Below are 14,714 nucleotides of genomic sequence, written 5' to 3' on the forward strand. Positions count from 1 at the left end.
GTAAATTAAGGGTTTTTTTGTTGTTGTTTTTTAACCAGAAGAGTGAAGAGAATTTATTTTGCCTTTGTCTGAAACAAAGGGTAATTGATGCTATCGCTTACCTTGCATGCTGGAAAAAAAATCAATACAGAAGACAGCACAACTCAAAGAGCATGCCATTGCCGTCTGTCTAACATAGCGGTGTATTGATGTGACTCTTTGAGCTGCAAATTAGTTGAAGTGACAGTATAATGGACCCTGGTGAAAAGAAAGGGAGAATTTTAGGTGAAAACAAAGGATTCTTTCATTCCTTTATTCTCACCAGTGCTCTGTTCCCCATAACGGTATCAATTATAGTTTCATATCTGAGAAATATAATCTATTTAGACTGGTTTGTTATGCAAATAACCTGTGGAAGTTATCTAGTGAAGCATTTTGTAATGTGCTCTCTTTCTATCTCTAGCACTAAAATCAATTTATGCTTCTTTAAACGTGTCAGCAATGGCAGCTGGAAAAGAGAAAGGGTGGGTTTAATTAAGTGTCTGTAACGACTGTGGTTTAGATGCTAAATGGTTCTTGTGGATTTTATACTGAGTAATTAGGCTACATAGTGCAGTGCTTATTCATCCTGTATTCTTATTCAGACCACTTTTTATACAGTTAAAGAAAAGTCAGACTTTCCCATGCCAAGCTTTAAAACATTCCACGATGAATGCACTCTTTCAAGATGACCTTTAAGTCATTTTCTTATAATAAACTTAATAATAATCAGTCATCTGACCGTTTTAATGAGTCACGAACTATTCAGTCTATGCAATATCAAATGTCATGTGACACTTGGTCATAGTTTATAATGATATGATTAAAGAAAGCAATTTCTTTAATTTTACTTAAAGGCACAGTGTGGAGAATGTCACCACTAGATGTCAGAAGATTGCACATTTCCAATTCAAATGCATTATTCTTGCTACGGTGGCCACTGTAGGACAAACACGCTTTTAGGAGTTACAGTATATGCTGTTACTTTTTGTTCTGGAAATTATATTTGCAAATTTGAATATTAGGAGGTGAAATAGTTTTTTGACTTATCTATTGTAAGACTACTGATACAACTACTTGTAGCATCATGCCCTTGACCATGCTTTAGTAAGCCAAGAGAGATCAAAAGGCTTAAATTTAAACTTTTAAATTCAATTGCCTGTCTAGCAGAAAGCAGGGGGACTTTGGCTTTCCTTTTAAAACCCTCTCTCTGCAACTCATTCCGTGTGGGAAAGTCGACTGTGCCAATATTTACGGGCATCCCTTCTCAGATGATAAACCATAGCTTTGAACCTTGATATCTTAAACCTAAATGTGCAACCAAGTATTAAATTTTTCTCATCGATATGTTGGAAGACACAACTACACACTTATCTATGAGTATATTCTTTTTTCTATCAAATAACCTAAAAAACTGACTGAAAGCTGTCAAATCAAATTTGACTGACTGATAAATGGTTTAACTGATGACCTTTTCCAAACGAGATCCTTTGTATATACAAGGGATGCCATGATTTCAGAAATGTAGTAGTAGGCTAGTGTCAAGATCAAGTCTTAGGCTACGTTCACACTGCAGGCGAAAGCGCATAAAATCCGACCCTATGCGACCCATATCCGATCATGCTATGACAGTGTGAACAGCACAAATCCGATATTTTCAAATCCGATCTGGGTCACTTTCGTATGTGGTTCTGAATCCGATACATATCTGATGTTTTAGAAAGCGACTGCAGTTTGAACGGTCATGTCGCATTAAATCCGTCTTTTACGTCACTGACACAAGACAGACGGCAATTATCAGCACCGGAGAAGCGCCCGAGAAGACATCGCGAACGCTTCCTGGCCATCCAGTTTAGATGTCAGTTAAACTGTTGGGAAACGTGAACATTTTATTTGTACTGTATAATCTGCAGATTCTGACAGAAATCTGCAGCTATCCTTTGAAGCACCGCTCCTCTCTAAAACAGCAACAAGGATAATTATTAGGTTATTTACATTATTATGTAAATAACAAAATAACTTAAAGCAAAAATTGGGAAACATAAAGTCCGAAGTCTTTATATTAAGGGCCATCAGTCAAACAATACTGTTTGCTCTGGGTCTAAACAGAGCGCGTTGTGTGTGACGTCTTCTTTTGCGCATGCGGGCCGCTTTGAGCGTTCACACTAGAGCGCGTTTGCTGTCGCATTTCATTTGTAGTGTGAACGAGCAGAAAAAAAAATCGGATTTGATCAAAAAATCGGAATTGAGCATCAAGACCTGCAGTGTGAACAAAGCCTTTGTCTCCCTCTCAATGTTTAGGCTACCTTTTTTCATTTTGAGTCGCTTGTCCTGTGTGCACTATGTTCAGTTTTGTTTCCTCTGTCGTTAGTTTGACTTACTTCACATGTGTCTTGCTTTCCCCCGAGTGTCTCATCTCCCTAATTACCTTCTGTGGATTTATGGCCTCAGTTTCCCTTTGTTCTTTGTCATGTCATTGTCGTAAGCTGTGTGTCGGGCTGTCTGTGCGGCTCCCTGCAAGCAAGCATTTTCTTGTTTGGTTAATTGTAAATTCGGTTTGTTTCCAGCAATAAAGCTGGGCCTCAAGTTTGACTTTGGAAAAAAACAGAAGCGTTATTTAGTTTTCATAGTTCTGGAACATATAATGAATATCATCAGTTTGAATGGCATCCATAGTATTTACAGAACATAGGGTCAAGGCACCAACCATGAGCTGCATGGATTTTGCTTTACAATTGATGAGGAGCCTTTGCTGTGCTTCATTCACATCTCCATTTTGAATTGGCAAATAACACTCAAATTAGGGCTGTGAATAACTATTGGAATTTGAATATACAGTATATTAAAATAGACATTCAGCTGGGGAATGAAATCCTGCAGCTCTTTGTTTTCCAAACAGCACAGAAAGCAAAGCTTGATTTCCTCCACAAAAGTTGTTATACAACAGTATCTCACATTTGTATTCACTATGTGGGGCTTTTTCAATGACACGTGTGTGAAATGTTATCAATTCCTGAAATGTGTTTCATGAGGTCACAGTGTGGTGATCTCAGATCACAAAAACCTAAGCAGTTTATCTTTTAAATCTATGTAAAAGATTGTGGCAGAAGCAAAAACAACAACAAAAAAACAGACACACACTGATCTGTGGTGTTCATATCTGTCTACATGTTTGTCTGCTGGTGAGAGTAACGTTACACTTAGAGATAGGGTGTCAAGTTCAGACATCTGGGGAGATGTGAGTCGAGTCACCGTTCCATTGAAAGGACCCAGCTGAGCTTCAGGCATCTGGTCGGAGTGCCTCCTGGGCACCTTCTTTTGGAGGTTTTCCAGGCATGCCTTGCTAGAAGGAGACCCAGAGCTTTGATGTAGGGATTATATATTTCATTTGGCCTCAGAGCATCTAATATACCCCAGGAAGAACTAGAAAGTGTTTAGGAAGGATGTCTGGAATACTTTGCTTTGCCTACTATTGATTCCACTCAAGTTAGCTTTAACTTTCCACAACATCCAGGTACGGAGCGAACATCTCAAACCCAAATGTCAACATGAAAAGTAACATGAACAAAAAGCCACAAAGCTGAAGTACACCTGGTTTGAGTGTATTAATCTCAGTCATTGCAGAACATGGAGCATGAGACTCGAACCCACTGGCTGCATATCAATAAAACATATGTGCAAAATTAAGACTTGTGGCCTTTTCACTGTCAATGACATGGTGAACTGCAGTTTCACCGACTGACTCACATCAGCAGAGATCCAAACAGCAGAACAGCTGTCTTTTAGCAAGACCATTACACATGGCTGTGGCTATTTATAGCCCCGGTAACATTAATTTATCACACATATCTGTAAACCAACTCAGCAGTGATATCGCAGTCATTATTATTAAATGTCAGAAACAAAAGACAGGAAGCTGACTATAAAATGAAAGCATCACAGACAGGAACATAACAACTGGAATGCAAACAAGATGAACGATCAAGCTGCCTCTAGAAAAATGTCTGTATGCCAGATTTGAAGGATGCATAAGGTGCCACATTCTTACCATGCATATTCATGCACATCTACGAGTTGCATGTTTGGCCCATTTTAATTGGAGATCTATGAAATGGCTTTCATAAGTGGGAGAAATTTGCAGCATTTAAAGGCTTTGTAAGTGTTGGATTTTACTTACAAATTGCTCGTGCAGACTCGTGACTTTGCCAAGCAGTGCTCTCAGGGATTTAAAATTTCACTAAAGACCCAACCTGGACTCCTCAAGCCCAGAACAAGCTGTACAGACTGCATCTGTAACCATCAGACAGGGATGTGACCCAAACATTTGGTATGAAAATGCAGCCAAAAGCACACATTAGAAAAAAAAAAGAAATTATATATATATATATATATATGTATATATATATATATATATATATATATATATATATATATATATATATATATATATATATATATATATATATATGGATGCAGAGAACCAGCAACTTTTTCCTGAAAAGAAGGACAAAACTGTTGAGTTGTGTGAAAATTTGCAGCCAAGGTGTGAAGATTCATGGTTAAGGATATATTTTCGCACTAATATAATATTAATCACAGCTCAGTAAACACTGAGCTTGTTTTGTTAGAAATGACTTCCTGAACCACCGAAAGCTGTGATAGTGAAGTCTGACAGCCTTTGGCTACAGAGGAGCACAGTGTCTAATACCAAACTGACTGATCTAAAATTGCCTCTTAATGCCCAGCTCGCCGTGGGAAATACAGCACCAAAGCCCGGGGCTCTGAGTCTCTCTGCAAAAGGTAAATAATCCCACAGGTTCCAAGGAAGGAAGAAAAAGCAAATTTATTCTGAAACAATTTGAATGCTGTGAGGAAATAAATATTTAATACTGAAAGCAGGCCCTGAGGAAAAGTAGACCGCAGAACACTGGAGTAAAAGCCTCAGGACTGGTGCAAAGGATCTGCTTCCAAGCTTCTACTTTTTCCCAGTTCAACTGTCTGTCTGTCACATTGCTAACCTGTCACCAGAAGAATATAGAAACAGCATCTTTAAAATATGAGCAGACAAAGCATGGTGCAGTGTGTGTGTGTATATATATATATATATATATATATATATATATGTATGTGTGTGTGTGTGTGTGTGTGCGTGTGTGTGTGTGAGTTTGCCTGATTGAGAGTGCATATCTATTTCCAATAAAGACATGATAGCTTTACCCAAGGAGATCATTTGTTCATTTGTCATGTTAACAACACCTTTCAAGACAACATCTACCATGTTTAACCTTTAGCATTCACAAAAGGTGGCAGATGGGCACAGGATGGCTGTGTCTGGGCTTCAGGGGAAAGGATAGTTTATGAAAAGAAAGGACACGCGGTGCTATTTCTAATTAGACAGCACACAGCAGCTCTTTCAAAGGCAAAGGAAATTAACTCGTCGACCTCTCGACACTCAACACTGACACAAATCAGCAACTTCACTGAGAGAATCTGCTGCTGACTGGGCACTGGGTTCAGACACAGATGACTTTGCCACCCCTCCCAAGGCTTGTGGGTGGGTGTTTGTGGGATATGTAGCACTTATACCCAACAATATCCGCTGGGTCAGGGTTTGCACTGACTTTCAAAATAACAGGGTCAAATGCTGTGTTTACTGCACTGCGTTCTAGGCTCGCTGAATAGGTGAAAACCCTGAGACTCCAAGGTCAGTGAACAGCACTTTCAGACGACATAAATGGCAGGTAGTAACAAAATAATGTACTCACATTTGTGTGTCCAATGCAGACTTTTTCAGTCATGCTGGCATATTTTCCTGCATCTCTGATATTTATCAAGTCTGCAAAAAGCTGCCCGGCTTCACACTTCTAAAAAGCTGCTCATGGCTACCTTTGTAAACAACAGATCAAGATTTAAAAAAAAAAAAAAAAACAACCTTTCTCAAGAATATCAAAAGCAGCTTGGGGCAAAAAAGAAATTGTTGCAGCTATCTGTAGTATAGATCAATAAGTGTGTAATGACGCATTGTCTGGTATTTGTTGTAAAAATATTAACACATCTGACAAATACAACGCCGATAAAGTGACTGCATTAGAGATTTCCTATTTTAGTTATTTTTCAAGCAAAAAAAAGAAAGAAAAGAGCAAACCATATTTTGGTCCTGTTTATGCAATGCAGAGTTTTGCCTATTTACTTAACTGTGATATGTTATAGTTAGGTTTCTGCCAGAAATGCTATTAGACTTAATGGATGCTTCAGGGGGAGGAGAGAGTTTATAATTCAGTTCAATTTAATGCTGTATTTGCTATTCATATAATGCTATCCTCCCACTATAATGCTAATTGTTAATTGTGTGGTGGCACTGATAGAAGAGGAGCAGAGGGAAGGGGAACTGAGAGAGGCACTGGGAAAAGATAAAGTCATTTGTATTTATACCAGCGGAATAACACAGAATCATAACCTGGTACAGCTTTGAATGATTTTTAGTCTACCCTGATTAGTAGAGATATATGGATGGATATCAGCTGAACCGGTGAGGAAGATATTTAATTGTGAGATCCAGCTAGTCCTTTAATTTGTCTTTTTTTTTTAAAAAGAAAGTGCGTAAAAACAACAGAAACAGTAAAGTAATACACATTAGCAAACAAAATGGCTGTAGCTCTTTAGCTAGGCTAGATGTCTGCTAGCTAGGCCTCAACTCAGCTAAGCTAAGCTGAACTAGACCATTTTATGGTGCTGGTGCCTTCTGCAGCAGTTTGATGAAGAAATAATATAGCCATGATACAATTGTTCAATAATTCAGAGTTTGGTTTTGGCAGATAAAATTGTAGCATTCCAATTAGCACTAAGGACAACGCTTGGTACAATATGGGTTAGCGCTGCACTCACACACAGTATAAAGTGCTGGTTTCTGTGTGCCGTTCTGAAGTCTCAAGATAAACCATTCTACCATCACCAAGTTGGTTTCAAAAGACCAGATATGACGAGGAAGGAACAGTGAAACCACTGGCTCATTGGCTAATAACCTGTCAATCACAAGTTGATAACCACTGACCATATCCAGGGTAATCCACGTTTTTTAAAAATAGAGAATAATCTAAGCAAACCTCACACTATATTCAGTTTAACCCCAAATGAGTGAGTGAACCATAAACTCAGCAAGAACATTTTTACGGAGGCCAAGTCAGAAAGGGGTTTTTCCCACAGGTTTCTATAGCACCAAAAGTCTTTTTTGCAGCAATCACCATCTGTTGGCACTAGCACTGTTGGCAATGTTTCATATTGTTAGGATTCAGCTTGCTAACAGAGCTTTCCAGCCTTAGCAAATAACTTAGTAATCTACACTCAGGTCGAAATATGGTCACTTCTGACTCCAAATTTTTTTAAAAAATTGTTGACACTAAGCCTCCAAAACAAGATGTGACAACACAGTTGATCTCCTAAAGAGGGTTCATGTACAGTAGCCCAATACAAAAATAACAAAGATTATGTAGTGTTGTGGATCATGGTCATTCATTTGGATTTTGACTAGAGTCAGCTATTCATTTATACTTTTGTTTGGTACTCAAATGTTTGAGCTTTTGCAATATTTGATTAATCAAGTGACTTATTAATGAGGATACTGACTGATAATAAAAATAAGAGTTAAATACTTTTTAAAGTATACACCAGGGATGGGCAAATCCAGGCCTCGAGTGCCGGTGTCCTGCAGGTTTCAGACGTGTCCTTGATCCACCACAGCTGATTGAAATGCCTAAATTACCTTCTCATCAGGCTGCATTCTCCTGAGGACCCGTCCTTCCCAGTCTACGTGGGTTGGGTCCTCAGAAGGTCGGGTAGACCGGAAGTGAGCGGCTGTGAAATTGGACGATCTAGCCTTCAGTTTTGCATCACCGCTGTCTCGGTGGAGTTTAATAAACTCAGCCGTCTGCTCCTTGCTATCTAAAATATAACAGGACACTGGTATAAATTCTCGACCATCTCAGACTTCTGTTTAAACAGTTTTCTGTTTGACGTTTATTCAGCTGTGTGAAAACCTCCGGAGGAACCCACCCAGGGGATTAATAAAGTTTTATTTTATCTAATTTAATCTAATAACTTTAATATCAGCCAAACCGATTTACTCATGAACAAATAAAACACTGAAAAAAGCCAAACGATAACATTTTTAAGTTATCTAAGTGGCTTATATATCACGTTTAACCTGAGTAGCGAAAGACCGCGGTGATCTGAAAATGATGTGACCGGAGTTTGCCCTCCTCGCCGGCTCTATTGACCCTCGAGCTCCCAGCTAGCTATCGAGCTGGTGGGTAACAGACGTCTCCGAAAACGTGATGTGATGTCTTGATAAACCGAGCAGATATTTGAAGTTTACACAGCTACATTCTCGCCTGAAAACACGTTAAAAGTTTATTTTGTGAACCAGAAAGAGTAATAAGAGTAATATTAACACTGAGTAGTGGTCACCATTGTTGGAAACTGGCTGGGCCGTGCTATGAATTCTGGGATATGGTGGGCCACGAAGAACACACCCGACCCATCCTTCAATTTCGGGGAAAAGGAGGACGCATTTGTCGGCTGCATTCGGAGGAGTCTACAAATTTGGACAGCCTTCGTTGCTTCGCTGTGACGTAATTGGCCTACAAATGCAGCCTCAGGAGGATGCAACCCAGGAATTTGGACACCCCCAACATGTCTTGAAGTTCTCCAGAGGCCTGGTAATGAACTAATCATTTGATTCAGGTGTGTTGACCCAGGGTGAGGTCTAAAACCTGCAGGACACCAGCACTCGAGGCCTGGAGTTGCCTACCCCTGGTATACACTATATTCCCAAATGTATTCACTCACCCATCCAAATTACTGAAATCCAGCATTTTAATCACTTCCATGGCCACAAGTGTATAAAATCAAGCATCTAGGCATGCAGACTGCTACTACAAACAGTTGTGAAAGAATGGGTTGCTCTCAGAAGCTCAGTGAATTCCAGCGTGGTACTGTGATAGGATGTGCAAGTCCAGTCTTTCTCACTACTAAAATCCAAGAGCAGGATGAGTGGATGCTGAGGTGCACAGTGTGCAAAAGGTCACCAACTTTCTGCCAAATCAGTCACTACAGACCTCCAAACTCCATGTGGCTTTCAGATTGGTTCACGAACAGTGCTGAGAAGTTCATGGAATGGGTTTCCACGATGCAGCTGCATCCAAGCCTTACATCACCAAGCACAATGCAAAGCAGTGGTATAACACATACCACCACTGGACTCTAGAGCAATGGAGACGTGTTCTTTGGAGTGATGAATCACACTTCTCCCTCTGGTCAATGGACGGGTGTCAGTTTGGCGGTTTCCAGGAGAACGGTACTTGTCTGACTGCAATATGCCAAGTGTAAAGTTTGGTGGAGGAGAGATATTATTGTGTGGGGTTGTTTTTCAGGAGGTGAGCTCTGCCACTTAGTTCTATTGAAACAAACAATTAATGCTTCAACATACCAAGACATTTTGGACAGTTTCATCCCCCAACTTTATGGTAACAGATTGGAGATCACCCCTTCCAGTTTCAACATGACTATGTGCTACTGCACAAAGCAGGGTCCATAAAGACATGGATGAGCGAGTTTGGTGTGGAAGAACTTGACTGGCCTGCACAGAGTCCTGACCTCAGCCTGATATACACGTTTTGGATGAATTAGGGTGGAGACTACGGGCCAGCTCTTCGTCCAACATCATTGTCTGACCTCACAAATGTGCTTTTGGCACAACACTAAACCTTGTGAATAGCATTCCCAGAATATTTGGAGCTGTTATAGCTTCAATCATTTTAAACCCTATGGATTAAGAATGAGACGTCACTCTCAGCAATACACTGCATCTTTGTCTGCCCTACAGTTTATTGCTATTTAAAGACCAATATATATTCTGCTGATAATGGTATCACTTTAGAGCATCAACTGAGTGCTGTAAAAAGTCTGATGTATAGGGTGAAATACACACAGAGTGTACACAAAACACAGATAATAACAGTCACTGTGTCAGCTGTGGTTCTTTTTAACACCAACAAACTCCGACCAGCTTATACATCAGTTCATTAGGCACCTACTTACCATGAAAAGGCCACCATGACCACAAAACAACCCACCACCCACACTGTACCTATCTGTCTCTTCTCTCCAGCTAAACCTCCTACCTCTCCCTCCTCCACACACACACACACACACACACACACACACACACACACACACACACACACACACACACACACACACACACACACACACACACTGCAACAGCATTCTGTTTAATCAAAATAGAGCTGCCCTTCAACGCATTTACATGTCTCATAATGGGGAAGAGTCGGTACGAAGCCTGTCATTACGCGCACCATTAAAACACAGCAGTAGACTAATCTAGCACTTCCATAAGCAACAGCAGCAGCAGGAGGAGGAGAAGCAGCAGAGGACGAGGGAGTGGAAGCTGACTGTGGATGGAGAAGGAAAAGAAAGCAAAAGCAGTCATTCGATGCATGGTTGGTTTAGCTGTTTAAAGGTTGGGAAAGCCGCAGTGGTGAGTACATGACAAGGAGGAGGAGGAAGAGGAGCAGCAGCGAGAAGAAGAACCAGGTAGGGATGTCAGAGGAGTGACATGAGCAGTCGGTGAAGTGTGAGAAAGAGCAGCAGGTGAAGGGAGAAGTGTTGCATAAACAGCAGGAGGAGGGACCAGCAAACAGGCCAAAACAGCAGGTGATGCCTGCTGGGAAGGAGACAGAGAAAGGAGCAAGAAGTCATGCTTGAGGAGGAAGGGGAAGGGACGGGAGAAGAAGAGAGGGGGGGGAAAGCAGGAGAAAAGCGAGGAACAAAGGCAAGGGGTCCATGGGTAGGAAGGGACACCAACAGAAAGAAAGGCTGAAAGACGAGCAGAGGAGGAACTCTTGAGGAAGAACATCAGAACTGTAATGAGAGGTGTGGAGAGGGGTAAAAGAAGTTCATGAAAACAACTAGAAAAGTGATGATGTGCAGACTAGACGATGCTGGGATCCTTTAGGGAAAATAGGTCATGTCTGGAGAGAACAAGCCAGAAAGCAAAGGATGAAGCAGAAGATGTTTTTTGGGGTGTTGAAGAAATTGGATCTTTGGAAAAAGAAGGGGGAACGGGAGTAGATGGTGGGCGGTACTAAAATTATGCTGTTCAGAGAGGAGCACCAGCAGTGAGAGGTACTGGAAGGGAAGTAAAAATAAGGAGCAGCGGGTGAAGCTTGTGGAGAAGGAGCAATAACAATGTGATGCCTGGCTTACAGGAGCAACAGGGGTTAAGGATAGAGGAGCAACGGGATGCTTTTGAGACGAGTTGCTGGAGATTGTATTTGGGAGAGGTTCACGGTAACACAAAAGAGGCACGAGGTGATGTTTGGAGGCGAGCGTGGGGAGATGGCGCTTCAGGCGGGGAAGCGGCAGGGAGGAGCAAGAGGTCACTGTAGGGAGGAGCAGCAGAAGGAACAGCGGGGGAGGTGGAAGCAGCTACAAGGAGCCGGTGAGCACCTGCAAGCTATAATTATGATTCACTTTGCTGCTCACAGGTGAGTGGTGGCCTGTGTGATAAAACAGCTACAACAGTGCACTCAGGAGGGAGAAACATGGTAATGTTTGATACTAAACAACACACATTTTTATAATATGGCAACAGACATTTATGGACCCTGTAAGAAACTTGATACAATTTATGCACGTGTCATGTACATAAAGGCTGTACTAAATGTGATTTATGTCCTTTTTCATGTCCTGGAAAGGCTGGATGTTTAAGGCTGTATAAAAGTAGAACATGGAATATATTAGAAGAGCACAAAGGGACTACTTTCTGTGTCATTTCGTGCATGCGTGCACAGCAATAACTGTCAGTATTCCCAATAAAGCACTAATTGGCCCACTGCTGAAAGGCAATTAGCGTTCATATTAAACCCCAAACACACCCAGCTCACCATGAAGGACCAGAAAACTTACTGTGGTAAAAATCCTCCATCAGTCTCAAGTTTCTTCCAAAAATGCATGGAGCTCTGCATAAAGTTAAATTCCAAATGTCTAAGGATAAGAAAGCTTAGCTGATGTTACATCTTCAGAAGTCTTCTGCTCAACCACTGTGCATAAATTAAATCACCCTGCGCCAGCTGTAGCACTCAAAAAGATGCTCCCTGGTTTGCAAACCTACCTTCCACTGCATGCACTGAAGTAACCGTGAAGAGAACCAGAACGGCCCAAGTGGCCGGCATGGCCAGTCTGACTCCCTGTCCGTCCTCTCCCATTATCCTGCTAACAGAGAAGAGAGAAAAAATCCCCACTGGAACACGCTGTATTCCTCTGGTAAGCAGTCACATCGCAGTCTTCAGTCTGTGTGAGTGTGTGCTGAGCCGGCACAGCCAGCGAGTGCTGAAGGGGATACACTTCTTCTCCTCTCTCTCTCTCTCTCTCTCTCTCTCCCCCTATCTATCTCCCTCTCTTCTCACCGTCGCACACCTTTCTGTCCAATCAGGACAGAGAATGTTGCTCGTAAACCAATCACCCATTCTTTTCCACCTGACCCAAGATGAATGCCCAATGGTCAGGTCTCCCCTCCACTGCCTCCATCCCACAGCACGACGAGCTGGCGTGACGGGACAGCGGCACCCAGTGGTCAAGGATCAGCACAGCAACTAACTAAACCTTGCAGTGACTGTGGTCCGGTGACATTGAATTGCTGAAGAGTCATTATGATGGGATGTGAGCTGTGGTCTTTCTCAAGAGTCTTTAAGGATATTGCAGCAATAATGATGTTCGATCCTCTTGATAAAGCAGGAGAATCAATGCTTCTCAGCTATTGGTTCCTCAAGGTTTGGACTGAGACCGCTTGTTCCCTACACACGCACGCCTCATTTCTTTTTATTTTGCTTTGAAGAAGCCACGTCTTCTCATAAATTTAAAGTGTTCTGAAGAACTATTGCTGTTTTTCTTTAAACACTGGCTGCTTTGTTAAGCCACTCAACACTGACCTGTGAGCTATTCTGGCATTAAAAAGGCAGCTAACTTACAGGATGGACCACTGTTGTGTCTACACATTTTCCAAAGAGCTTTTAGCATATCTTGGCATGGTGTGCAGTGTGTCCTTAAAAAAACTGAGGAAAGTGGAGGACAAAATAATAAATCTACTGTTCGCCTCATCAGAAACAGTCGCAGTGAAAGGGTGGCTGAGGTGAGGCAAATTATACAGAAACTGGACTGGAAACTAGTGGCAACAGGTCCTATGGAGCAAAGAATATAAGTGATACATTTTTGGTTTGAATCATCATCAACGTGTATGGAAGAGGTCGGGAGAAATGTTCCACAGTGAGTGTCTACAGCCATCTGTAAAACATGGTGGAGGCTCTGTCATGGTTTGGGATTGCATTTCAGCCAGTGGCGTTGGTGACCTTCTCAAAATTGGTGGAATTATGAATGCAGAAAAATACGGTCAGATTTTTCTGCATTCCAAAACCATCTGGAAAGCATCTGGTTAGAAACAGCTTCATTTTTCATCACGACAGTGATCTCAGACACACTCATAAACTCATACCTGGATAGAAAAAAATACACACAATCAATCAGCTTTGCATTATTTTTTCTGGATTATGACAGTTAACCGTTTATATTTTTGTAGCATATTAGAAGTTTCAGCCTCTGGGTTTGATGTTGTCCATATTCAAAAAGGGCCAAAGTTGTCAAAAAACTATCTTGACTTTGTCTCAGAGGGGCAACGTAACCAGCAAGGTCAATCAAAACAGACTGGTCTCAGTAAGGGGCTTGATGGACATGATTTTATATTTTGGTAAGGAAATTGGAAAGATGTCTTAGTAAAAGAGATTCTGCAAGTCTGATGCTGATACTGTGCATACTATAGTTAAAGGGCTTTCACAAAAGTCATACAGAAATGTATATTTTACACCTCAACACATGCTGTACACGCAACAAGAAACCCCTATGTAGGTCTGTTTACTTTCTGCAGACTTTCAGCCCAAGGCCTCTGGTAGAAAACAAAAGTTGAGTGGTTTTCTGGTCTTTCACATCACTGGGAGAGACCTCAGGGTTAATTTGATACATGAAAACAGCCTTTGCAGTATTAGGAGAAAAAGCAAGGACTAGAGTGTGTGGCCTTGTGTTACAGGGGATAAAGAGGATTAAGTGAAAAACAACTACGGTTCACCTACACTGGTGTTTTCGCTTGTGTTGACTAATCAGACCTCTTTTCAGGACTGTGTTGATGGACATTTCCCTAAATGTCCTCTTAGTGCCTTTTAAGGGTGAGATAACTGAATTTTTAAATAATCATTCTTACAAGTACACTTAATCTGCCAGAGTGAAAACATCTGTGTCTCTCTCTAAGCCGCATGTCCAGCTTTAACCCTTAGCAGATTTAAAGCATCTGGGACTGCCACACTGCTTTAAAAAATGCAAATTGTCACAATATATTAAGACTTTCAGTTCAGTTATTCACATTTTTTAATCACACTGGCAAAAAAGACAACTCTCTAAAATAGGAAGCATTATTATGTTTTTTGGCTACCTGCAAAATCCTAAAAGGTGTGCGTACTGACAAAATGCACTATGGAAAAAATAAAAATCACTCAGTGTTTCTGAAAAAAATGCAACTTTTCAACCCCAGAGGCACTGGATCAATTTACTTTTTTAGGTTTCCTGTCTCCTTC

At 41.2% G+C, this 14,714-nt stretch overlaps 1 protein-coding gene across 2 annotated transcripts in view; it reads right to left on the reverse strand.

Moving 5' to 3' along the window:
• The window catches only part of LOC101470646 (ephrin type-B receptor 1), a 145,863-nt gene extending 133,425 nt beyond the window's left edge, over positions 1-12,438 (reverse strand). For both annotated transcript variants that reach the window (XR_013093803.1, XM_004562113.4), the window contains exon 1: positions 12,209-12,438. Coding sequence is in view for 1 of the 2 variants with exons in the window: in XM_004562113.4 (XP_004562170.1) it covers positions 12,209-12,302 (94 nt within the window). In the remaining variant the exon portion in view is untranslated. The remainder of the gene's footprint in view (positions 1-12,208) is intronic.
• Between the last annotated feature and the right edge of the window lie 2,276 nt (positions 12,439-14,714).

Source organism: Maylandia zebra, linkage group LG17 (genome assembly GCF_041146795.1).
Source record: "Maylandia zebra isolate NMK-2024a linkage group LG17, Mzebra_GT3a, whole genome shotgun sequence".
Lineage (NCBI taxonomy): Eukaryota > Metazoa > Chordata > Actinopteri > Cichliformes > Cichlidae > Maylandia > Maylandia zebra.